Source organism: Molossus molossus, unplaced genomic scaffold (assembly GCF_014108415.1).
Source record: "Molossus molossus isolate mMolMol1 unplaced genomic scaffold, mMolMol1.p scaffold_m16_p_14, whole genome shotgun sequence".
NCBI lineage: Eukaryota > Metazoa > Chordata > Mammalia > Chiroptera > Molossidae > Molossus > Molossus molossus.
The window spans coordinates 2742107-2766227 of NW_023425349.1; the positions used below are offsets into that span (position 1 = coordinate 2742107).

General features: G+C 60.5%; 2 protein-coding genes across 6 annotated transcripts in view; both read left to right on the forward strand.

The window, feature by feature from the left end:
* The window catches only part of VAV2 (vav guanine nucleotide exchange factor 2), a 150691-nt gene extending 146205 nt beyond the window's left edge, over positions 1-4486 (forward strand). Inside the window, exons 26-27 of the mRNA XM_036260401.1 lie at positions 265-419; positions 3208-4486. Coding sequence (XP_036116294.1) covers positions 265-419; positions 3208-3255 — 203 coding nt within the window. The 3' untranslated portion in view covers positions 3256-4486. The remainder of the gene's footprint in view (positions 1-264; positions 420-3207) is intronic.
* A 7022-nt stretch (positions 4487-11508) lies between these two features.
* The window catches only part of SARDH (sarcosine dehydrogenase), a 48233-nt gene continuing 35620 nt past the window's right edge, over positions 11509-24121 (forward strand). Inside the window, exons 1-7 of one of the 5 annotated variants that reach the window (XM_036260396.1) lie at positions 11509-11726; positions 13894-13931; positions 15344-15704; positions 16587-16765; positions 17132-17311; positions 17810-17933; positions 18048-18148. In XM_036260396.1, coding sequence (XP_036116289.1) covers positions 15356-15704; positions 16587-16765; positions 17132-17311; positions 17810-17933; positions 18048-18148 — 933 coding nt within the window. In that variant the 5' untranslated portion in view covers positions 11509-11726; positions 13894-13931; positions 15344-15355. The remainder of the gene's footprint in view (positions 11727-13893; positions 13932-15343; positions 15705-16586; positions 16766-17131; positions 17312-17809; positions 17934-18047; positions 18149-24121) is intronic. The other 4 variants (XM_036260395.1, XM_036260398.1, XM_036260399.1 and 1 more) reach the window with 4 other exon arrangements.

Genomic DNA, 24121 nt, shown 5'->3' on the forward strand with positions numbered 1-24121 from the left:
GTCCCTGCCTGTGATGCCCCCATGTGGGCGGTGACCACTCCCATTCCCTTCCCGGGGATCTCAGACCATGCTGCGGAGTCGGCTCCCACAGGGGCCCTGGCACTAGGGCCTGGGCTGACCCTTTAGAACCTTATGCCATCGGGCCCCCTCCACCGGGCATAGGGCCTGACACCTGGGGAGAGAGACCCAGCTCGGCCCATGGGTGCCCCTGCCCTGGCTGGGCCCCGCCCCACAGCTCTGTGACGCTGCCCGTCTCCCCAACAGTGTTCACGCCCCGTGTCATCGGCACGGCGGTGGCCAGGTACAACTTTGCCGCCCGGGACATGAGGGAGCTGTCTCTGCGCGAAGGCGACGTGGTGAAGATCTATAGCCGCATCGGCGGGGACCAGGGCTGGTGGCGGGGCGAGACGAACGGCCGGGTGAGTGGCCGCCCCTGCCCTGCCTGGCCTCCCGAGAGACCACCCGAAATAGCCCTTTGACTGCTCCCCGGACACCACAGGACCTGGCCGCCTCTGGCTGCCCACCCCCGTTTTGGGGAAGGTGTTGTCATGTATCTTAATTGTAACCCTGTGAGTCATGACTTCTGATTTAGGTAGCTGGTGCTCACGTAGATTCCCTGTTCCCAGGCTCCCAGCTCGTCCCGGGGTCGCATCTCCACCCAAGGCCGTGTTCCTGCCGCCCGCACTTCCTCTGCTTAGGGTGGAAGGTTCTCCTTGTAACATGTTTATAACTTACTTTGATACAGTTTCAAACTTAAAAGTTGTGGTAGTTCAGAGAACCAGTGTGCTCAGATTCACCAGTTAGGAAGGACTTGTCCATTTGCTTGATCATTTGTGCGCGCTCTCTCTCTCTCTCTCTCTCTCTCTCTCTCTCTCTCTGTTCATGCATACAACACACACTTGTGTTTTTCTGAACCATTTCAGAATCCATTGCAAACATATCCCTTTATCCCTAAACACTCCAGTGTGTATTTTGTAAGATCAAGGACATTCCCCTTTGCTATAAATAATGACCTAAGCCCGGCCAGTGTGGCTCAGTGGACTGAGTGTTGTCCCATGAACTGAGAGGTCCTGGTTCAATTGCTGGTCAGGGCACAGCCCGGGTTGCGGGCTTGATCCCCAGTAGGGGGCGTGCAGGAGGCAGCCAATCGATGTATCTCTCTCACATTGATGTTTCTATCTCTCCCCCTCTCTCTAAAAAATCAATAAAAACATATTTAAAAATAAAAATAAACAAATGATGACCTAACCCACACTTCATACTCAAACTTTACCAGTTGTCCCAATAGGGTCTTTTCTAGGTATTTAAATCCAGGACCATGACTTGCATTAACTGGCCATGACCTTCAACTCACTTTTGTCTGGAACAGTTCCTCAGCCCTTCTCTGCCTTACATGACTTAGACATTTTTGAAGAGTATGGGGCAGTTACTTTTGTAGACTATCAGTAGAGTTTGTCTGATATTTCTTCATGATGAGATAGAGGTTCTCCATTTTCGGGGACACCCCAATGAGATGCTGTATCATTTTCAGTGCTTCCTCTCCATAGTGTATCCCATGGTTGTGATAGACTTTGGTCCCTTGGTTAGGGTGGTATTTCTCCACTGCAAAGTTACCGTAATTAATATGTAATCTGCAGAGTACTACTTTGAAATCAGATCCATAACCTGTCCCACATCAAACTTTCACCTACTCGTTGTATCCTTCATTGATGAATATTTGTCTAGTCAACTATTTCTATCATGGTTGAAGAATAGTGACATTGTTTCTTCTTCATTTCCTATTGGGCATTCTACTCTAAGGACAATCTTTCTCTTGTACCCTCGGTCATTCTCCCCCAGAAATCACTCACTTCTCCAAAGGGACCTACCTCCTTTTTGGGGGCAACTGCGTTGAGTTCACCTTTGAAGGGTATTTTCATGGGGGATAGAATTCTCGGCCGTGAGATGTCTTATTTCAGCTCTCTGATGATTCCATTGTCACCTGGCCTCCAACATTTCTGTAGAAAAATTAGTCGATCTACTTAATGTTATCCTTGTAGGGAATATCTACATATTTCCTGCTGGGATATATGTTTTTTTAAATGTCTTTGTTTTTCATCAGTTGTCCTACAGTGTGCCTAGACGTGGTTTCCTCAGTGTTCAAACTGCCTGAGGTTTGTAGAGATTATTTCATCTGTGGCCTGTTGCCTTTCATCAGTTTGGGAAATTTCTTCTGATGATGTGTCTGCCCCATCTCCTTCTAGGGCTCCAGTCACATGGTTGTTAGGCCTTTTTACCATGGCCTGTATCTCCTCACCGTTTTATGTGTTTTCCATCCAGTGATTTCCCATTGGCGCGTCTTCCAATGTATTAGTCTTCTCTTCTGCTACATCTAACCCATTGTTAAATCCCTCTACTGGATTCTTTTTTTTTTTAATCCTCACCTGAGGACATTTTTGGGTTTTTTGGGGGTTTTTTTTTGCATTTATCTTCAGATAGAGCAGGAGGGAGAAAGAGAGGAAGAGAGAGACACATCGACTGGTCGCCACCCACATGACCCCAACCGGGGCTGGGGACAAACTGCAACCGAGGTACATACCCTTAGTGGGAACTGAACCCGGGTCTCTCTGGACCGCAGGCTGACGCTGAAACTGCTGAGCCAAACCAGCCAGGGCTCTACTGGATTCTTAATTGCAGTCATATTTCTTCAGTTCTGGGTTTTCTATTTGATGTCTGAGTTCAAGAGTCTGTGAACATTTTCTGGTTTTTCATCAGTTTTCTGACACATGCAAGTTAGAGTTATTTACATTCCTGAAGATCAAGTCCAATATCTGGATGAACTGGAGGTTGGTTTCTGCTGTCTGCATTTATCTCAGTTTCTGTCACTTGATCCTGATCGAATGCTGAGCTTGTGTATAAAACACCGTAGAGCCTCTGGATAATGCTATTTTCCTCCAGAGGGGATTTAAATTTTTATTTTTTTTTCTGATTGGCAGCTAGGGAGAGAGCAAGTTCATCTTAAACAGCTCAGGGCTGATATATTTCGGGGTCACACCTACTCCTGGGCCACAGCTCCGCCAGGCTCTTAGCCTCTTTTTCCAGGGCTGGCTTAGCCTTTTGAAGGATCCTGCATCTCCATAAGCCTGTATTCACTCTCCCCCAACACACACACACACACACACACACACACACACACACAGAGTTACGTGATTCTGCCATCTTTTTCAGATTGGCTGGTTTCCTTCAACATATGTAGAAGAAGAGGGTGTCCAGTGATGGCAAGAATACGGACAGGACTTGAGAATTTTCTTGGAATGGGTGTCAGAGCCGTCTGACGTCCACCTCCAGCTCCGAGACCCAGAGAGGGAAATGCCTGCCGACCTTCCAGTCTTCAACAGTCCGTAGGGATGGGGGGGTGTTCAAAGTCCTAAACGCAAACCGTCCCATCAGTCCGCCCTTGGTGGCCTGTTCTGAGTTCACCACTTGTACATAGAGGAAATCCGGGCCAGCCCCGCTGTGGCTGCCCCCACAGAGCGTCGAGGAAGGGGGCACCAGCATTCAAGCCGCTGAGGCCAGAGCTCATCCTGCCCCTGCCTTGTCAAGACGGCATTCATAAGCCTGAGTGTGAATGGCAGATGCTGTCTCAGGGAGGCTGGGGACAGCAGAGGGGACTTTCCCCCACCCTTTCTGCTCAGCCCCTGGACTCTCAGCCCGCCTGCTTCCTGCTGCTTCCAGGGGTGACTCAGGCCTTGGGAGGCAGGAGGGCCTCTGTGCAGCCCCAGCGTGGGCGTAGGAGAGCGCATTGCAAGGGGCCTGGCAGGCCCCTTGACCTCATGTCCCTCTGCACCAGGGGCATGCAGAGACCCCAGGGCAGGTCCCTCTCTCGGGAGGGAGCCCTGGGAATGAGGAAGTTGCTGAACCTACTCCCTGGTCAATGGTACTGTCTTTGCCCTGAATCCCAGGTTGTCTGTCCTGCCCTGCTGCCAGGAGACATCGTTTGTAAAGCCCGACATGGGCGGGAAGAACACGGGGTTTCCCCTCACCCTGTCCCTGCTGCTCACATTCCTGTCCAGGAGGAGGCCCCAGCGCTCCTGTGCAGGGCCTTCTGGGTCTCTCGTGTCCTGCAAGGTGGTCCCTGAGGGTCCCCAGCCTTTGCACAGGATATTGGCTCTTGCCCTTGGCAGGTCTTCCTTCCAAGAACTCCATAGCTCGTGAACTGGGCCTGTGGCCAGCCCAGAATAAGTGCTCTTGGGGGTGGCTCCACCCCTGCAATGCCCCCTCCTGACTTCTCCTGGCCTGGACCACTGGCTGGCTTGGCCAGACCCTGTTTTCTCTGCCTGGGTGTTGCATGAGACCTAGTGACACTGTCCCTCCGAGCTCTGTGCCAACACTTCTGGTGGGACCTGGGCTTCCTGTGTTCATGCCTCCCCTTGGTGAGCTGCACCGCCCAGTGCCGGGAACGGGGCCAAGCAGGGCCTCGTTTGCCACGCTGCACCTTGGGGCTCCGCAGGGGACAGCTCGTAGCCTGCAGGCTGGGGTCCCACAGTAGCACACTGGCATGGGGGGGCGTGGGAGGGGCCCACATTGGTGAGTAGGAGAAGAGAGAGGCTTGCGGAGTGAGCTGAACAGTCGCTGTTGGGGGTGGAGAGCAGTGGGGGAAGACTCGGCCTTGGAGGGGGCAGACCCGGATCCCCGACGTTAGGGCACACCCAGCACTTTGCGCATGGCCCGGGCTCAGCTGGCCCTGCTGCGAACCCGGGATGGGAGGGGAGAAAACCAGCCAGTCCCTTTTGTTTACTGCTGTCAGAAAGGTTTTGTTTTTTTCTGTTGTTGTTGGTTTGTGTTTTGTTGGGCTCAGTTTGTAATTATTTCGTCCGAAGCTCCCATTGTATGTCTGTGAATAACAAGGAAGAGATTTTACAAGAGCAAGGAGAGGATTCTATCGGAGGCCATCATGAAGCAGGGCCCCGGGATCCTGAAGGACACGGAGAGGACGGCATCTGGAGTCCTGGTTCTTGTGACTGTTCTGTTTGTTTGCTTGAAATGCGGATTTGGTTTGGTTGGTGTTTGCACTGCTGGGGCCAGAGGGAGAAGGGCCAGGCACAGGCAGAGATGCTGGTGTTTCCACAGGAGACGGGGTGCCCCCTGGAGGGGGTTGCAGACCTGGGGCCTGAGATGAGCTGTGAACACAGGAGCCCAATGCTTGTGGGTCAGGGGTCTGGGGTCCTGCAGCTGGAGGCGGCCCCAAATGGAACACAAACTGTACATTTGCCAATAGGTTGTTTCAGACCACAGTTTTTACTGCAAATAAACCTAAGTTCTTTCCTTTGGGAGTGGCTGACCTTTTGTGCCGGGAGGAGGGTGTGGGTGGATTTTTCCCTCTCCAGCAGGGTCTGCTCCACCCAGACACTGTCAGCCCAGGGGACATGTCCGGGTCAGATGCAGGCCTTGGGGTGGCCCAGCCTCAGGCAGAGACCGGGGTCCGAGGAGATACTGATCCAGGGCCACCAGCCAGGTGCCCCTCCCTGCGGGCACAGTGCCAGAGCTTCCCAGGCAGCATCCTGCAGAATTGTCCAGCTGCCACCAGAGGTCGGCTCCTGTCTTCCCATCTGGATGGACTCAAGCCTCTGCCCCGCCCGCAGCATGCCCTTCACCTCCTGAGCCCGTTTATGTGTCAGAGATAAAATGAGCACTCTCTCCTGAGCCGGGGCTGTGGCCTAGGACAGAGGGAGAGTCGTAACAGAGATTTCTTTCTCCCTCATGGGGAGACAGTCAGAGGCCGTGGTCTAGGGGTGGCTTTTGAGCCCTCATCCCAATGGCTCCTCCCACTTTCAACATGTACTTCCCTCCTGAGGATCATGGCCCAAGGTGGCTGCTGGAGCTCCTGCCATCAAGGCCATGGGCCGAGCAGAGGTTGGCACAGCATGCCCCCTTCCCTCACCCAGAGCCTGGGCACTGGCCACTGCTGGCTGCGGCGGAGACTGGACCACCTAGAGGACACTGGGCCCTGTTACTGAAGGGACAGGAGCGTGGCTGGTGGGGTGGGCGTGAGGGTCAGTTTACCGGAAAGGGGACCTGTGCCTGAGCGGCTCTGCCCTGAACTGGCCGGTTGTGTGTGGGTCTTGACTTCTTGCAGGAAAAGTCTCACAACGCCAGTCCAGGTGACTTTCAGAGGACGTTATGAGAGCTGGGGACAGTGGAACACGGCAGGGCTGGGGAATGAGCCTAGGTGGGGCTGCTTGGCTCACTGGGGACAGGGTCAGGGGGTTTGCCTGGGATGAACTGCCACCACCCATTGCTGCCCTGGGTACAGGGGTCCCTCAGAGTTTAGGAGGTGCATGCCTGTGGGGAAAGAAGGTGGGTGGCAGGGGGCAAGGGCATGCTGGGACCTTTGTTTTGAAGGGTTTCTAAAGTCTGGGTGTTTCGGGAAGGATCTCAGTAGAATATTCATCAGCTTTATGCTGACGCACCAAAATGAGATTTATTCTCTTAACTTCATCTGTCCTGGGTGTGGTTGGCAAATGGCACTGATTGGGTATCTGCCTCCTGTCTTTACCTCTGGCTGGAGAGGAGGGCGAGCCGTCTGCTCAGGAGTCCCTGGCTCAGGGGAGAGGGGGTGCCAGGTGCTTCACGCTGCTGTTTGACGTCCGCCTCCGTCCCCCCTGGTGCTCGGCTGGGGGTCAGGCTTTGTCACCAAGGAGGGAAGCGGGTGCGGACGTTTGGTGACACGGGGGCGTCCCTGAGGACTGGATGGGGGTCTGTTCTGGGGCGGCCCCCCTCTGAAAGGATTGTTCAGGCCTGAGCTCCCACACGGCTCCCCGAGAGCCAGCTTTCACCCAGGGGAGGGAAAGGCCGGGCACCCGACCAGCGGCTGGCACCTCTCGGCTGCCCTGAGCAGGGCCCAGCGAGCCTGGGTGGCCCTGGAGGGAGTCCTGCGGAGGGGCAGACGGCATGGTGGCTCAGGGGAAGCTGCCGCCGGGGGTGACCGGGCACGCTGGGGCTGGGAGGGCATCAGGGCCTCTGCTGTGGGTCCAGACCCCGGAAGGATGGGCGCCCGCCTGTCCGAGGACCGGCGTGTGGACGGGTGGAGTCTGCAGGGATGAGCGGGTTTGCCTGCCCGGGTCACCCGGGACACGAGGCGGATTGGAGCCGGCTGCCCCGGGCACCCAGATATCAGGGCCTGGGAAGCCACCGTGTCCAGCGCTTTAGAGACGCCCCCTGGGTGAAAGACCGAAACCACCCTTCTCTGAGGTGCCCTGGGCAGCCTGTCCATCCCTGAGCACGCCCTGCAAACAGGACTCCCAACCAGAATCCGCAGCTGAGCTAGGGAGGAGGGGCCACCCCAGAAAGGGGAGGCACAAAGCCAGAGCAGATACCGGGGAGCCCGGGCCGGGGCAGCCCCCAGGGTCTCGGCCCCCCGGGGTCGAGACCCGGGTTCTAACACTCACGGCTACAGGCCCTCGGAGGCCAGATGCTGCTGGGCCCTGCATGAAGCTGGCATCTCAGAGGACTTCGTGAGAAGGACATTCTAATACGTGGATAAAAGAAACTCACAGAACAGCCCGGCCGGTGTGGCTCTGGTTGAGCACCTCCTGTGCACCGAGAGGTCGCCGGTTCGATTCCCGGTCAGGACACAGGCCCAGGTTGTGGGCCCGATTTCCAGTGGGGGACACGCAGGAGGTGGCCAGTTGATGTTCTCTCTCATCAATGTTTGTTTCTCCCTCTCCCTCCCTCTCTCTATGATCAATAAAGAAAAAATTTTTTTTTTTATCCTCACCCGAGGACATTTTTCGATATTTTGTTCAGATAGAGTGAGAGGGAGAGAGAGAGAGAGAAACATTGACGTGAGAGCGACCCATCGAGTGGTTGCCACCCACACGACCCAACCAGGGCCGGGGACAAACTGCAACCGAGGTACGTGCCCTTAGCGGGAACCGAACCCGGGTCTCTCCGGACCACAGGCCAACGCTCTAACCGCTGAGCCAAACCAGCCAGGGCCAGAAAATTTTTTTAAAAATTCACGGAACAGGATGAATATTTTAGTGTGATTTTTAAATGTATTTATTTGTTATTTTTTAATTGACTTTAGAGAGGGAGGAAGGGAAGGAGAAACATCAGTGTGAGAGGAAAACATCCATCGGTTGCCTCCTGTGCGAACCCCGAGGGAGGATCAAATCCACGGCCTTCCTGTGCACAGGCCGGCGCTCCAGCCGGCTGAGCCGCACTGGTCAGGGATTTTTTTTTTTATCCTCACCCGAGGACATTTTTGCATTTATCTTCAGATAGAGCGGGAAGGAGAGAGAGAGAGAAATATTAATGTGAGAGAGGCACATCGACTGGCTGCCACCCACACAACCCCAACCGAGGCTGGGGACAAACTGCAACCGAGGTACGTGCCCTTGACCGGAACCAAACTCTTGACTCTGGTCTGTGGGCTGACACTCTAACTGCTGAGCCAAACCGGCCAGGGCCTGAAGGATCTTCTACAGGAAGTTCTCAAGGAACTCCAGGCGGAAGGAAAATGGTGAAGATGTGGATGCGTGAAACACCGAGAGTAAAAATAAAGGGATATGATGTGATTAGAACAGGATTGGGGTCCATACACCCGACAACAGCATCCTAAGCGTTGGGGGAGGGGTGACCTGCACACAGAATGCGTTGTTGTTTAGAAGGAGGAAGAGGTAGTCACTTTGGGAACCGTGTCCTTTTGCCGTGTGACACACTCCTGTGGGTCAGAGTCTGGGCACAGCTTCCCTGGTGCCTCCGCTCAGGGTCTGCAGAGGCTGTGACCAGGTGACAGCCGGGCTGGGCTCCCATCTGGAGGGGTAATGGGAGTGTCCTCATCCACACTTGCTGAGGCTGTTAGCAGAACTCCTGTCCTTGCTGGTGTTGACTGAGGCCTGCGGAGCCCAAGGTGCGAGTCCCAGTGGGGGTCCACCTCCCTGTTAGTCTTAGGATCCCCTCCTGGGGACAATCTGTCCCTGAATCCGGCTCCCCAAGGGTGTCATACTCACAAGTGGCCACCAGGGGGAGTGCTTCCTGCGAAGTTGTCAGCCTCTTGGGGTTGCTGACTGCTGTCCCTGCCAGACCACTGTTCACTGGTTGCTCCGCCACCACCAGGGTCCCCTCTGGGGGTGCTCCTGCCCCTGGAGCTGGAGGGACACAGCCGTGTCCTCTGCCATCACCACCCCAGTGTCTGGGGTCCAGGGCAGGGGTCAGAGGCAAAGTGGCAGAGTGGAGACTGGCCAGCTGGGCAAAATGGGCCCCATTGAAAGATGTTTGGCTAGGAGGTGGGCTCAGGGGGAAGCTTGGAAGTAGGATTTTTATAGGAAATCTCCGGGTGCCTCCTTCAAACGTAAACACAGCCAGGGAGCCAGCGTGAGCCTGGAGGGTTTGGCTGACTGAGCCGGCGCAGGGTGGTGTTTGTGGGGTCCTCTGCCCTTGGCTGCTGCTTCTCCATCACGCCCTCCCAACACCCTCACTGGGAGGGGACCTGCACCCATGCCACCCTCCGTGCCAGGAAGACCCTCGAAGCCCCCACGGGCTGAGCGGGAGCTTGGGAGCCCCAACACGAAGCTGCCCACACCCTCCAGGTGTGCCCCTGTCCTGGGAACACCTGTGCCCGCGTGGCCGAGCCCTGAGCAGTTTCCGCCTGCCCTCGGTGTGTGGGTGTCAGGCAGGGGGTGCCCTCCTGCCTCTCTGGAAGAGCCACCACTTATCCCAGACGATAAAACATTCTGCCTGCAGGAGGTCATCGGGGTAGTTGTAGTTATTTTTTAAAAGGTTCTCATTGGAAAAATAAAACGGCAGCGGAAATCCAGCCCTCAAAAGTTGCTCCAGAAACTTGCCTGGGCCACGAATCGCCCACGCTGGTGCCCTTGGCTGTGACCTGGCTCAGTTGTCCCATCTCTGCAATGGACAGCAGTCGTTTCTTGCCCGGAGTGCTCGGCACAGTGCCTGCCCCCGGGTGGCGCTGCTCGGGGGTGACTGTGGCTGGGCACCAGGTGTGGCTCAGCGCCACCTTCCTCTGGGTCAGATATCAGCAGCCTTTGTGTTACTGTCCCCCTTCCTGAGGGCCACACACAGGAGTGTCTTCTGGCCCCTCCCCCACTCCACCTTGGACTTAGGTCCAGCCAGAGCCCAGCCTGGCCAGCAGGTGGGCGGAGGGTGGCTGGGGCCTGCAGACTGGGCCAGCCCGGGCAAGGGGCGGGTGTCTGGACTGGCTGCGCAGGCACAGGGCCAGTCCACCACATTCCACCTGGGTCTGTGGCGGGGGAGGGGGAGGGGGAGGGGTGCCGGCCTGGTGTACATTAAGACTTTGATTTACACGTGGTTTTCTTCCAAGAGAACCGAAAGTACAAGATGAGGCTGGATGGTGTGGCTCAGTGGTTGAGCGTGGTCCCATGGACTGAGAGGTCCCGGTTCGATTCCCCGTCAGGGCACAGGCCCTGGTTGTGAGCATGATCCCCAGTAGGGGGCGTGCAGGAGGCAGCCAATTGCTGTTTCTCATGTGGATGTCTCTATCCCTCCCTCTCTGAAAAATCAATAAAAACATATTTTAAAATAAGTAAATAAAAGTATAAGGTGAGGAAGAGAGAAACCACAGAACTTGTATGCATGTACGCATAACCGCTGGACATGGACAACAGTGGTGGGGCGGGGTGCGGGGGGATGGGGAGGAGGGTGTCAATGGGGGAAAAAGGAGAAACATTTGTAACAAAAATAAATTAATAAAAAATTTTTTTAAGTATAAGGTGATAATGAGGCAGGTCAGTGAGCCAGGACAGGTGGAACAGGGAAACTGAGGCAAGCAGCTGAACACACTGGCCGAGCAACGTACAGCGGATACGGAAGGTCACCTCCCTGGAGATAACAGCCAGGTCTCAGCTGTATTTCAGCTCCAGGCCCAGAAAAGCAGCAAAACCAGGTGTGTGACACCAGGGCCAGCCGCTAGGGACTAAGGACCCCCTGCCTGACCCCGCCCCGTCAGTGAGGACCAGGACCTGAGCTCACTAGAACACAGGAGAATTCTGTTGAGCCCTCCTCTACAGTTTCCGCCTGCAGGGGGGAGATAACAGCCTGGAGACCGAGGACCCAGAGCCGCTCTCCTTCCCAGGAGCCGCCCACCCCACCCCACCCCGGGCAGGCACCTCCTAGCCGCTAAGCGACCGACGCTTGCACCCAGCCCAGCGATGGGCGGCAGCAGTGCGGCCCGGGCAAACCCCTGACCTGTCCCCGAGACCCCCCCCTTTTTTTTTTTTTTTTTTAATCCTCACCTGAGGACATTTTTCCATTTTTTGTTCAGGTAGAGTGGGAGGGAGGGAGAGAGAGAGAAACAAGAGAGAGAGAGAGAGAAACATCGATGTGAAAGGGACACATCGAGTGGCTGCCACCCGCACGACCAACCAGGGCCGGGGACAAACTGCAACCGAGGTACATGCCTTTAGCGGGAACCGAACCCGGGTCTCTCAGGACCGCAGGCCGACGCTCTAACCGCTGAACCAAACCGGCCAGGGCCCCGAGGCCCCTTTTCTCTGACTTCTCAGTGAGCCAAGCAGCCCCGCCTGGGCTCATTCCCCAGCCCCTCCGTGTTTCACTGTCCCAGCTCTCATAAACGTCCTCTGAAAGTCACCTGGACTCTTGTCGTGAGATTTTTGCTGCGAGAAGTCAAGACCCACACACGGCCGGCCGGCCCGGGGCAGAGCCGCTCAGGGCCAGGTCCCCTTTCCGGAAACAGTAATGAACAGGTAAGTGTACGGAACTTCCTGGAATGGACTCTGGAGGGGTTCTAGTCGCTCCTTGCCAGGTGGGGAAACTGATGCTCGGCGAGGGGGACCAGTCCTCTGGTATAGAGGTCGGCAGCAGGACCCCCACTAGGTGTCCCTAGCTGGAGCCTGGCCACCTCCCGAGCTGTACCCTGCAGCACCCAGAGGAAACCCAGTGGCCCTCCGCCTCGCCCAGGCTCGAGCAGGGCCCGATTGGTGGCCTGGTGACCACAGCCAGGCCTGGCCCTTCGGCACCACCCCTTGTCCAAAGTCCAGGGGCAGCAGCTGCCCACTTGGCTTGTGACAGTTGTGCACCAGCTGCTTGTCTTTGCGGGGCCAGGAGTGGCCTGGGCGGTGCCAGCTGCTGCCCTGGACTTGCAGTGACCAATGCGTCCTCACCTGTGTACCCTGCACACAGTGTCCTCAGGAGGACGTGGCCGTGCTCCTTGCTCACCCTCTGACCCGTCCTTCACCCCATCGAGTGAGTGCAGCCCTGGCTCAGGCTGCTGACCGGGTCAGCCATGGCAGAGTGACCAGGCCAGTGTCCTCCTTGCCCTGGGCCCCCGAACCACATCCCAAGGAAGCCTCGTGCTGGGGACCCAGGGAAGGGAGTGATGGGCTCTGTCCCCATAGTGAGAATTTAGAATGGTGGCAGAATATGGCCAGGCCAGAGCCCAGGCCACCTCCTCCAGGTCCCCCTCCTGGGCTTCCTGCTGGGAGGAAGGACGGCTTGCTAAGGCGCAGCCCCAGCACAGCAGCCTCGCCTTCCTTCCGGCCCCTGAGCCCCGCGACGCAGGGTCTCGGTGGTCTCTGGGTCTCCCAGAAGCACGCTGCATGCAGTAGGTGCTCAGTAAATGCAGAGGACTGACAAGCGGGAAGGAAGACAGCCGGACCACCCAGGTGCTGGTCAGAACCAGCTATGTGTTGGGCTGTACTCATCATAGCGGCCGGTAGTACTCTATTGTCAGCTAGTGGGAATTTGAACTCCTGTCTGACCCAGAGTCAGACGGCAGGTTTCTGGTCACCTCGCTGTGTGGCCCGAGGCGAGCTGGCTCCCCTTCCTGGCCCCCGGTACCTCCAACGGTCGGATGGAGGCAGGCATCCCTGCCCCGGGGAGCTAGGCACGTGCAACGGGAAAGCCAGGGGCGCGGGGGCATCCCCCACATCACAGAGGAGCAGGAGCTCTGGAGGGCGCAGCCCAGACTCTGTCCTGCCATGAAGGTAGTGAGCCCCCTGTCCGTGTGGGTGAGCAAGCCCAGACTGGACAGGCGTCTGTGCTGGGGCTCCGACCACCTCGCCCAGGAGCCGGCAGAAGGCCTGTGGTCCCGGCACAGGCTGCTGCCCTCCAGCGCATTCTGCCCCGCTGCCTGGGCCGAGCTGGGGAGCCCGGCAGTAAGGGCAGGCAGCAGCCCCGTGACCCCTGTCTTATGGAGGAGGTGAGGCCCCTGCCCCATCACCGAGGCTCCTAGCCCGGCTCTGCTGCCCCAGCAGCTGCCTGCTTGGCTGCTGTCCCAGCAGCAGGCCCCAGGTCTGGGTGGGGCGTCGGGCGGTGGGCGGGGCAGGGCTGGGCGGGCTGCCGGTGGGGGTGGGCAGCCCAGTTCCGCCGGAGTTCCTCAGGAAGGAGGACGCCAGGCCAGGCACTGGGGAGGGGCAGTGCCCAAGGTTAGGACAGGCCCTGAGGACCCCTGTCTGCCTCTGGCTGCTCAGATCCCCGGCTGGCTGAGCGGGTGGGCGGGACCACAGTCCACTAAGAGTGGTGGGGGCCTGGGCAAGCTCCCTGCTCTCCTTCTCTGTGCCGGGTACTTCCCCTGATCACCCCTCACCCTGCAGCCTGCGGGATGGGCTCCTCGGGGCCCCACCTCTCTGTTCTGCACCCTCGCCCTGTCAACGAGCGGCCACGTGGCCGGCTCAGGAGTGGGAGGGGCGGGGAGCAGGTTAATGTTGAAGCAGCTGCTTCCAGAAGGTGGAGGGACGCGCGCTGCCCAGGCTGCCCAGTGCGGGTGGGGAGCCGGGACTGGCAGGCGGTGGGCAGACACGTGGAGCTTCCCGGGCGGCAGCCGTGGTGCGGGGCAGTGCCGAGGGTGGGGGCCGATGCCCTGCCCGGGGAGGTCTCCCTGGCTCCCGCGTGAGGCCGACTTTGCGCCCGCAGGACGCTCCTGGAGGGCTGAGGAACTTTGAGGACGGAAGGTAAGTTCACCAGCAGAGGGGCCTCCCCATGCCCGGGCCACCTTTGGGGAGAACGCAGGTGGGTGTCAGACTGGGGCAGAGGGTGGCAGAGACCGAGAGGCCCTGCCCCACCTCCAAACCCCCTCCCCAAAGCCTCTCAAGTCACAGCTGACCAGAGGGTCACTGTGGGGGGACCGGGCAACCCAACCCCGGGGGGACGATGGGACAAGTGTGGCAGAGGGTCAGGCCTCTCCCTCAGGCTCCCCTCCCTCAAGCCAGGCCCCATGACGTGACGTCCACAGACCAGAGGTCAGGAGGTGCAGGGGAGCCCGCCACATGTGGGTTGGCCCGACGCCCCAGCTGGCACACAGCCGCCTGTGACTGTGGCCACCTCAGCCTCCCTGTACACCAGCACGACAGTCAGTGGCCCAGCCTCCTGCTGGCTGACCGCACAGGGTCCCCCCAGGGCTTCGGAGCCTAGGAGGCAGAAACCGCTGGCTGGGGTTGAGAGGGGAGCTCCCCCCGGGCTCCTGTTGGGTCCAGGCTGGAGGGCTGAGCGTCCCTGTCTCGGGGCTGCCTGCCACCTGCCCTGTGACCCCCTGTGACCCCCACTCCTGCACACCTGCCCTGTGACCCCCTGTGACCCCCGCTCCCACACACCTGCCCTGTGACCCCCTGTGACCCCCGCTCCCACACACCTGCCCTGTGACCCCCTGTGACCCCCGCTCCCACACACCTGCCCTGTGACCCCCGCACACCTGCCCTGTGACCCCCTGTGACCCCCACTCCCACACACCTGCCCCCTGCTGCCCTCCTGTCTGCGTGTTCAGGTGACTCCACCCCTCACCACGGCTCTGGCCCCTGACTTCATCTTCCCCCAGGTTACTGCCAGTCTCCCTGGTGGCTCCCACCTCCCTCCATCCGCCCCCCTGCAGTGCAGATGTGTCCCCTGGGTCCTCACGCTCAGGAGGTGTCTGCCCTGATGGGGCTCTCAAGGCCGTTGGGACGGGCTCCTCCCCTCCCCTCTCACGGTTGTCTGTCTGGGTCCTGTGTCCTCTGAGACGTTTTCCTTGTCCTTGGTTCTCAGGTCCCATCTGGTCCTCCCTGCCCTCCCCCACCCGGTAACCCCACTTTCCCAGGTCTCATTTTGTCCCTTCCTCTCTGCCTCCCTCTGTGGCCCCGACACCCCCCACAGAGCTCCCATGCCCAGTCGCGCCCTGCCCACTGTCCCTTCCCTGGGCTGACCGGTCCCCTGGCCAGCCCGGTCCCGACAGGCACGAGGCCCTCATAGGCAGGCGCTGGACGATGCACGAGCACACGGGTGGGGGGCTGTGGCAGGAGCAAGGCTGGGGGGGTCACAGCGTGGGGGCACAGTCCCTGCGCTCCCCACAGTGTCCCATCCGCACCCCAGCCAGCCCTGACTCTCTCCCCAGTTCCTTGTGCTGATGACACCTGGAGTTGCCATGGCGTCGCTGAGCCGAGCCCTGCGTGTGGCCGCCACGCGCCCTGGTCGGAGCCCTGCGCAGGGCCTGGGGCCTCGCGCCCTGACCAGTGGGGCTGGGGCCACCACGGAGAAGAGCGTGCCATACGAGCGGACCCTGAAGGAGGCCCGGGGCCCCTCGGCGGTGGCCCAGGGCCCCAGCCGGCCCCTGCCCAGCACCGCCAACGTGGTGGTCATCGGCGGGGGCAGCCTGGGCTGCCAGACCCTGTACCACCTGGCCAAGCTGGGCGTGAGCGGGGCCGTGCTGCTGGAGCGAGACCGCCTGACCTCCGGGACCACCTGGCACACCGCAGGTCGGCGGGGCTGGGGGCGCTGGGTGCGGGGAGCCTGGCCTCCACCGGGGCGGGGCTGATAACCACAGGCCTGTCAGAGTGCAGGAGGGAGGACAGGCAGACGCCGTGGGGGTCAGCCTGCAGGTGGGCGGAGGGGGAAGACGCCCATGGGATGCTGGAGGTCACAGCCGAGACCAGAGCTGGGGGCCAGCTCTCTATTCAAAGAGCAGAAGCCCTGTCCCTGGACGGTCCCCTGGGGTGCGGGGCATCCACGCGGCTGGAGGATGGACAGGGACGAGGCCACTGGGGTGATGCAGACAGGGGTCCTCCAGGGCCACCCGATGTGCCTACAGTTCCCTTCCTCCTAACTAGCCAGTGGGCATGTATTGAGCACCTACTGTGTGCATGTCCCCAGGACGCCCGGCCTTCTGCCCTAACCCTGGATCGAGCTCACCTACTGCCCTGGGATAAACACTCCCGATTTGACCAATGTCACACCACAGTGTGAGGTCACCAGCCGTGGAGTTGGAAGGCCTTGGGGCATCACGCAGCTGGGGGGGACCCGTGGCCCGCATGGGCCGCCTCTGCCTCCCCCCGCCCCCAGACCCTGCTCTGAAGGATTTTCTGAAAGCAGCTTCATGGACGAAGGGCCTGCTCGGGGGAAACAACCTTCTGCCTCATGGGGCTGCCCCGTCTCCCTGTGATTCCAGCCCAGGGCTGGCGACAGCAGGGACCCCTGACGGCACCCTCCCAGCTGCCCAGGCCCAGGAGGCCCTGACCCGCCACTTCCTGCTCATCATCCTCGGGCCCCCACGGCCTGCAGGGAGACCCGGGTACTGCCTGGTCGCGGGGCCCCGCCTGGGGTGCACCCCGTGCTGGGACAGACCGGCCCGCCCCCCACAGGCCTGCTGTGGCAGCTGCGGCCCAGCGACGTGGAGGTGGAGCTGCTGGCACACACGCGGCGCGTGGTGAGCCGAGACCTGGAGGAGGAGACCGGGCTGCACACTGGCTGGATCCAGAACGGCGGCCTGTTCATTGCGTCCAACCGGCAGCGCCTGGACGAGTACAAGAGGCTCATGTCGGTGGGTGCGCCCCCTGCAGGGAGGGTGGGAAGGAGCCCTGGCGGGTCTGGGTTCAAACCCTGGTGCTGCCCTTGCTGGCTGGGCCGCCTGGGAGGAGTGACTTGGCCTCTCTGAGCCTCAGTGGTCTCGCCTTTGAGATGGGACCGTGCTGCAGAGCACAGTGCACGGAGCCTCGGAGGCAGGAGGGGCCCCATGACGGGCGTGTTAGCCTCACGCGGGGGCTGCGGGGGCTGCGGGGGCGTGGTGGCCAGCTCCGGCTTCCCGGAGGACGGCGGGTCAGAGCTGACCCTCGGAGCCCAGAAGGGAAGAGAGCGGATGGACGATGTCTGCTCCCCGGGGCTCAGTCACTTTCCCCTGGTCCCCCAGTTGGGCAAGGCCTACGGCGTGGAGTCCCATGTGCTGAGCCCGGCGGAGACCAAGGCTCTGTACCCGCTGATGAACGTGGACGACCTCTATGGGACACTGTACGTGCCACACGATGGGACCATGGACCCCGCCGGCACCTGCACCACCCTGAGCAGGGCCGCCGCTGCCCGGGGCGCGCAGGTACGGACGCCTCGGGGCCTCCTTCCTTCCCCGGGTCCCAGCCGCACGAGCGGCGCCTCCCCTGAGCCTTCTTGTAGTTGAATCTTCTTTTGTCTCAAGCACACGCGTAGTTGTAGGGGAATTAGAAAGGCAGATAAGCACAAAAGGAGGACGGAAATCGCCCGAGTGACGCGTGGGTGTTCAGCTCTGCTCCGGATGTTGCTCCTCAAACAGGAGTGTGCGAACCCGCGGCCGTGGGGCGGCCTGGTCCCCGCAGGGCACGGAGGGCCTCCAGTCCAGTGAGCCTCTTCGTGTGTGTTTAGGTCTCTCTGGAAAAGAACCACTGTGTGTGGGGACAAGTTCTCCACGTGAAGGAGTTCGTGTGTTTAGTCCCAGGGCTGTGGTGGCCCCATCTCCCGGGGGCGCCCCATGAAGCTTGACCTATCAGAAGCAGGGTACAGGTCTCGTGGGGGGCGGTGAGAACCCCCGCGGCTTTGGAAGCAGCCCTGTCCCTCCCAGGTCATCGAGAACTGCCCGGTGACGGGCATCCGCGTGCGGACTGACGACTTCGGGGTGCGGCGGGTGGCGGCGGTGGAGACGGAGCACGGCTCCATCCAGACGCCCTGCGTGGTCAACTGTGCAGGTGGGAACGGGGTCCTGGCTGCCGAGTGGCCTTTCTCTGGGTGAAGGCCCACTGTGCCCCCTGGGGGAGTGGGGTCAGGGCAGACAGGCTGCCCATCTCCTGCTCTGCCCGCAGGGGTGTGGGCAGACGCTGTGGGCCGCATGGCTGGAGTCAAGGTCCCGCTGGTGGCCATGCACCACGCCTATGTCGTCACCGAGCGCATCGAGGGGATCCAGGTAGGTGATGGCCCGGGCCCGGTATCGGCTGGGGGCCCTGGCTCGTGGGGAGGCACCGGACCACCTGGCTCTGAACTTCAGCGCTCACATGTGGTGTGACCCACGTGGGTTCCCCCACCACCCGCAGCCTCGGTCAGCAAAATGGGCGCTGACACCGGGTGCTGAGCCCTGGGCCCTCGGGGCACAGCTTCTCCCGGATGCCCAAGCTGGTCCTGCCTCCTGCAGCCGACCCAACTTTTCCCACGTCTGTGCTCCGTGCGGTTCAGGGAACCTGCGTGTGTGGGTGCTCCCACGTGCGCCCCGATTCCGGCCTCAGAGCCTCCCTGGGATCCTCTCCCCTCCCCCTCGCCTGCCCTCGCTGGTGGCTCGCTGTCACCTTGTCATTGACCCCTCCCCTTTCCCTCCACCCCCCCTTCCCCCTCTACCCCTCCTCCCATTCACTCACCCCTCCTCCCACCCCCCTCCACCTAGGGCTCTCCATCTATCCCTCCACTTATCCGTCTGTCTAGCCATCAGAGGATCTGTCCGTTCTTCCTTCCATGTACCCGTGTACCCCCATCCCACCCCACCCCACCCCGTCTCCATCAAACGGTGACTGGATAAGCCCGGCACCCCAGGTTCTGTTCCAGGAACTGGGGCTACAACAAAGAAAGGGCTGAGTTCTGTCCAGGTGGGGCTGGGGAAGGCTCAGACGGGCCGATGAGGGGCGGGGGCACTGCTGTGGAGGGGGCAGAGACGGGGGGGGGGGGACGCACGGAGAGTGGACCTGCAGCCGTTCAGAGACAGGGCCAGAGGGACTGCGGTGGGGACAGTGTGGGGCAGGACCGCCGTGTCAGGGTCAGGCCCCCGTGGGAGGGCCAGAGGGTCTGCGGTGGGGACAGTGAGGCAGGACCGCCGTGTCAGGGTCTCAGGCCCCGTGAGGAGGACCAGAGGACCTGCGCGTGGGACAGTGAGGCAGGACCTGAGTGTCAAGGGTCAGGCCCCCGTGAGGAGGATTCGATGGGACTGCGGTGGGGACAGTGAGGCAGGACCCGCGTGTCAGGGTCAGGCCCCGTGAGGAGGACCAGAGGGACTGCGGTGGGACAGTGTGGGCCAGGACCGCGTGTCCGGGTCAGGCCCCCGTGGTAGGGCCACGAGGACTGCGGTGGGACCACGTGAGGGCAGGAACCGCGTGTCAGGGGTCCAGGCCCCCGTGGGGAGGGCCAGAGGGACTGCGGTGGGACAGTGTGAGGCAGGACATGGTGTCAGGGTCAGGCCCCCCGTGGGAGGGCCCGATGGGACTGGCGGTTGGGGACAGTGTGAGCAGGACCGCGTGTCAGGGTCAGGCCCCCGTGCGGAGGGCCAGAGGGACTGCGGTGGGGACAGTGTGGGGCAGGGATGCAGCGTGTCAGGGCCAGGCCCCCCGGGGGGGGCCAGAGGGTCTGCGGGTGGGGACTGTGAGGAGGTGACCCGTGCAGGGTCAGGGACCGGGAGGGCAGAGGGACGGGGGGACAGGTGAGGCAGGAGGTGGGGTGGGAGGGTCGGCCCGAGTGGGAGGGGGGAGGGTCTCGGTGGGCAGGACCGCCGTGTAGGGTAGGCCCCAGTGGGAGGGCCAGAGGGTCTGCGGTGGGGACAGTGTGAGGCAGGACCGCGTGTCAGGGTCAGGCCCCGTGGGAGGGCCAGAGGACTGCGTGGGGACAGTGTGAGGCAGGACCGCGTGTCAGGGTCAGGCCCCAGTGGGAGGGCCAGAGGGACTGCGGTGGGGACAGTGTGAGGCAGGACCGCGTGTCAGGGTCAGGCCCCCGTGGGAGGGCCAGAGGGACTGCGGTGGGGACAGTGTGAGGCAGGACCGCGTGTCAGGGTCAGGCCCCCGTGGGAGGGCCAGAGGGACTGCGGTGGGGACAGTGAGGCAGGACCGCGTGTCAGGGTCAGGCCCCCGTGGGAGGGCCAGAGGGACTGCGGTGGGGACAGTGTGAGGCAGGACCGCCGTGTCAGGGTCAGGCCCCCGTGAGGAGGGCCAGAGGGACTGCGGTGGGGACAGTGTGGGGCAGGACTGCCGTGTCAGGGTCAGGCCCCCGTGGGAGGGCCAGAGGGACTGCGGTGGGGACAGTGTGGGGCAGGACCGCGTGTCAGGGTCAGGCCCCCGTGAGGAGGGCCAGAGGGACTGCGGTGGGGACAGTGTGAGGCAGGACCGCGTGTCAGGGTCAGGCCCCCGTGAGGAGGGCCAGAGGGACTGCGGTGGGGACAGTGTGAGGCAGGACCGCGTGTCAGGGTCAGGTCCCCGTGAGGAGGGCCAGAGGGACTGCGGTGGGGACAGTGTGAGGCAGGACCGCGTGTCAGGGTCAGGCCCCCGTGAGGAGGGCCAGAGGGACTGCGGTGGGGACAGTGTGAGGCAGGACCACGTGTCCGGGTCAGGCCCCCGTGAGGAGGGCCAGAGGGACTGCGGTGGGGACAGTGTGAGGCAGGACCGCGTGTCAGGGTCAGGCCCCCGTGAGGAGGGCCAGAGGGACTGCGGTGGGGACAGTGTGGGGCAGGACCGCCGTGTCAGGGTCAGGCCCCCGTGAGGAGGGCGCTGGGAGCCTCGTCTCTGCCCTGGACGAGCCTGGCTGCTCTTAGGTCACTGGGAAGGCCAGACCTGCCCTTAGGTGATGGCACAGGGGGAGGGGTGGGGAGCTGGGGCAGGGGCCAGGGTCCCCACATGATCCTGGGGTCTCCTGGTTCATAGAGGTCACTGTAATTCAGCACACGTCTCGTGAGGGCTTCTCTGTGCCCGCTGGGTGGACACTGGGGACAGAGAAGTCACCATGCGGCTGCCAGCAGGAGGAGTCTGAGGCCCCGCTTCTGTGGGGAGAGCTCTTGGGTGACCACCAGGGGGAGCCCTCAGGCTGAAGTGGGCTCTGGAGGGCTGAGCTAATGCTGGGGACAGGCAGGGGCACCCCAAGGCATCCACAGTACCAGCACTGTGGCCTCTGCCTCTCCATGCCCTGGGGCCTCCTGGGGCCTGAGTCTGAGGACCTTCCAGGCCGGGGAAGCTGGGCCGTCGGCCAGGGTCCCCTGTGAATGTCAGGGTCAGAGCCAAGCTGGCGATATACATGTTAGTCACCCATGCTGCCCCCACATGGGGACCCGTGTGCTGCGGGGACCCCGGAACCTCCGAGACTGTAGGAGAAAAGAGGAGATTTTCGGGGGGCAAAGTCACACGTGCTGGAAGGCCAGCCCTCCTGAGGCCGAACCTGGGGGGTCCGAACCTGGGAAGGAGCTGACCTCCGACCCTGACCTTCCACGGTGCGTCACACCCCTTGGCAGGTCAGGGCTCTGGGGCGTGTGCTGGGCGGCCCCTGACACTGGGCCTGTCCGAGGGGCGCATGCCGCCTGCCCCCCGACTCACGCCTGGTCAGGATGCTTCCTGGGCTTGGCAGTCCTGGGCTGCAGGACACAGCCTGCCCAGATCCGGGCCTCAGGGCATCAGAGCCCTGGGCGTCCCCACCGAAGGTGAGGGCTCAGGTCCTGAACCACATGCCCTGGATCCTTCTTCTGGGCCCAGATGGCGGTGCCACCCCAGGGTCCCCGGTCCTGGGTCCTGGCAGAGCGCAGCCCCAGCTCCTCCTTGACCTCGTCCTCCCCTCTCGGGGTTTGGTCCCTCTGTCCCTCAAAGCGGTGGGCTGGGTGCTCTCTGTCAGTCTCCCATCGCCTCGGTCCTCCGCCTACCTTTCAGAAGCTCTCTCCCGGCACAGGCTCTGGGTCTGCGTCCAACCCCCATCGCCCAGCCCGGGCCAGTCAAGGCACCCCCTGCGCCCCAGTGTCCTTTCCTGCAAAATGGGTGGAAATCGTACCGAGTGCACAGGACCGTGCTGAGGGGGCACCGGCGACAGGGCCGGGGCTGAGCGGGGTGCCCGGCTCGTGGCTCATGGAGTGGGGGGTGCGGTGAGGACGATGGGGTCGGGACCAAGTGCAGGGGGTGGTCCAGACGCTGGCCCTTCAGAGGAAGCGGCCAACCGGACTCGGAGGGAAAAGGATGGGCTGAGGTTGGGAGGCGGGATGTCAGTGGGACCGAGATCCTACCGGTGGGGTGGGCAGTGGGACCGAGATCCTACCGGTGGGGTGGGCTCCTGCAGGGACAGGGCAGGGAGGGTGCCGTGGGCGCTGTGGGGCCGAGCTGAGCACGTGCTGGGCACTCCCAGGCAGCCTGGGCCTCGGAAGGTCTGAAGGTCGCGTGATGGGTACTCTGATGCCGCTGGAGGAAAAATCAGGGGCTTCTCTGGCCACCAGGTGTCCCCACTGCCCTGCTCTGTGGGGCCCGGGATTCTGTTCGGTTTGTACAGTAGCAGCGACAGCTGAGATCATGACACCGCTGTTACTGGTTCTGAAGGCTCGGTTACTGGGGACGTCGTCCCCTGTGCCCCTGGCGACAACCCTCCACGCAGGAATTCGATTCTACAGAGGGCTGGGTCCCCGGTCCGCGTCCGGGCTAAGGGAGAGGGTGCCCATGCGGGGGCCTCCCAGTCCTCCTGCTTTCTGAAAGATTTGTCCTGTTCGGTTCCTCGCTTAAGTCAGTAGTCAGTGTGCAATATATACAGTGTTAATATGGTTAACTCGGGCAGAGAGTCCGGCTTTTGTGTTTCCTGGAGTTGTAAATAGTATTTTTTCTAGTTGTTTTCCATTTTACTGTTATGAATTCTATCTATCTATCTATCTATCTATCATCTATCATTTATCTATCTACCTCTCTCTATTTATCTGTATACCATCTATTATCTATCTATATATCTAATCTATATCTATTTATCTAACTGTCTATCCATCAGTATCTATTTATTATCTATCTTTCTTTTTTCTTTTCTTTCTTTCTTTCATTTTTTTATTAATCCTCACCCGAGGATATTTTTTCATTGAGTTTTAGAGAATGGAAGGGAGAAAGGGAGGGAGAGAGAGAAACATCGATGTGAGAGAGACACATCAATTGGTTGCCTCCCGCACGACCCCGACCAGGGCCGGGGATTGAACCCACAACTGGGGTACGTGCCCTTGACCAGGAATCAAACCCACGACTCTTTGGTCCGTGGCTGATGCTCTAAGCACTGAGCCAAGCCGGCCAAGGCTGTAAGAGGTCTTTACATATTCTGCATACGAATCCTCCCTTAGGTTGTGACGGGCAGAGACCGTGGCCCATTCTGTGGGTGATCTTGCCACGTCCTCCGTGGTGGTGGGGGCACAGCTCTCGGTTCTGATGAAGCTCGGCGGATGGTTTCTCTTCTGTCCCTGGTGCTTTTGGTGTCGTATTTAAAACATCTCCTAACCCAGGTTCCAAAGACTTCCTCCTGTGCTTCCTCTAAGAATGTTACAGTTTCAGCTCTTACTCTTCGGCCTTTGATACGTTTTGATTTAGTTGTGTGGATGGTGTGAGCTGTGTTTTTGTGGAGGTGGACACCCAGTGGTCCCAGCACCACCGGCTGAAGAGTATTCTTTCCCCGCTGAGGTGCCTGGGTCCCCTCGCTGGAAGTCACCAGTGTGCGGGTTTATTTCTGGACCCTCAGTTCCACTCTCTGATCTGCACGTCTCTCCGTAGGTTACACCACTGTCTCCACTACAGTAGCTTTGCAGTACGTTTTGAAATCAGGGAATAAAAGTCTTCCATTTTTTAAGATGCTTAAAATAAATTATTTTTTATTAAAAAAAAAATTATCGATGGATTTGAGAGAGAGAAACATGGATTTGCTGTCCCACCCATCCATGCACCCATTGGTTGACTCTTGTGTGTGCCCTGGACAGGGATCGAACCTGCGACTTTGGCGTAGAGGGACAACACTTCATTTTTGTTTTTCTTTAAAGACTGCTTTTTAAAAGAACATCCTGGGTCCCTCGCACTTTCATGTGAATTTTAGGATCAGTTCGTCAATTTCTGCCATACAACCAGCTGAGATTTGGATGGGGTGGTGTCACCGGCAGATCAATTTGGGGCATGTCTCCACCTTAACAACAGTACGTCTTTCACAA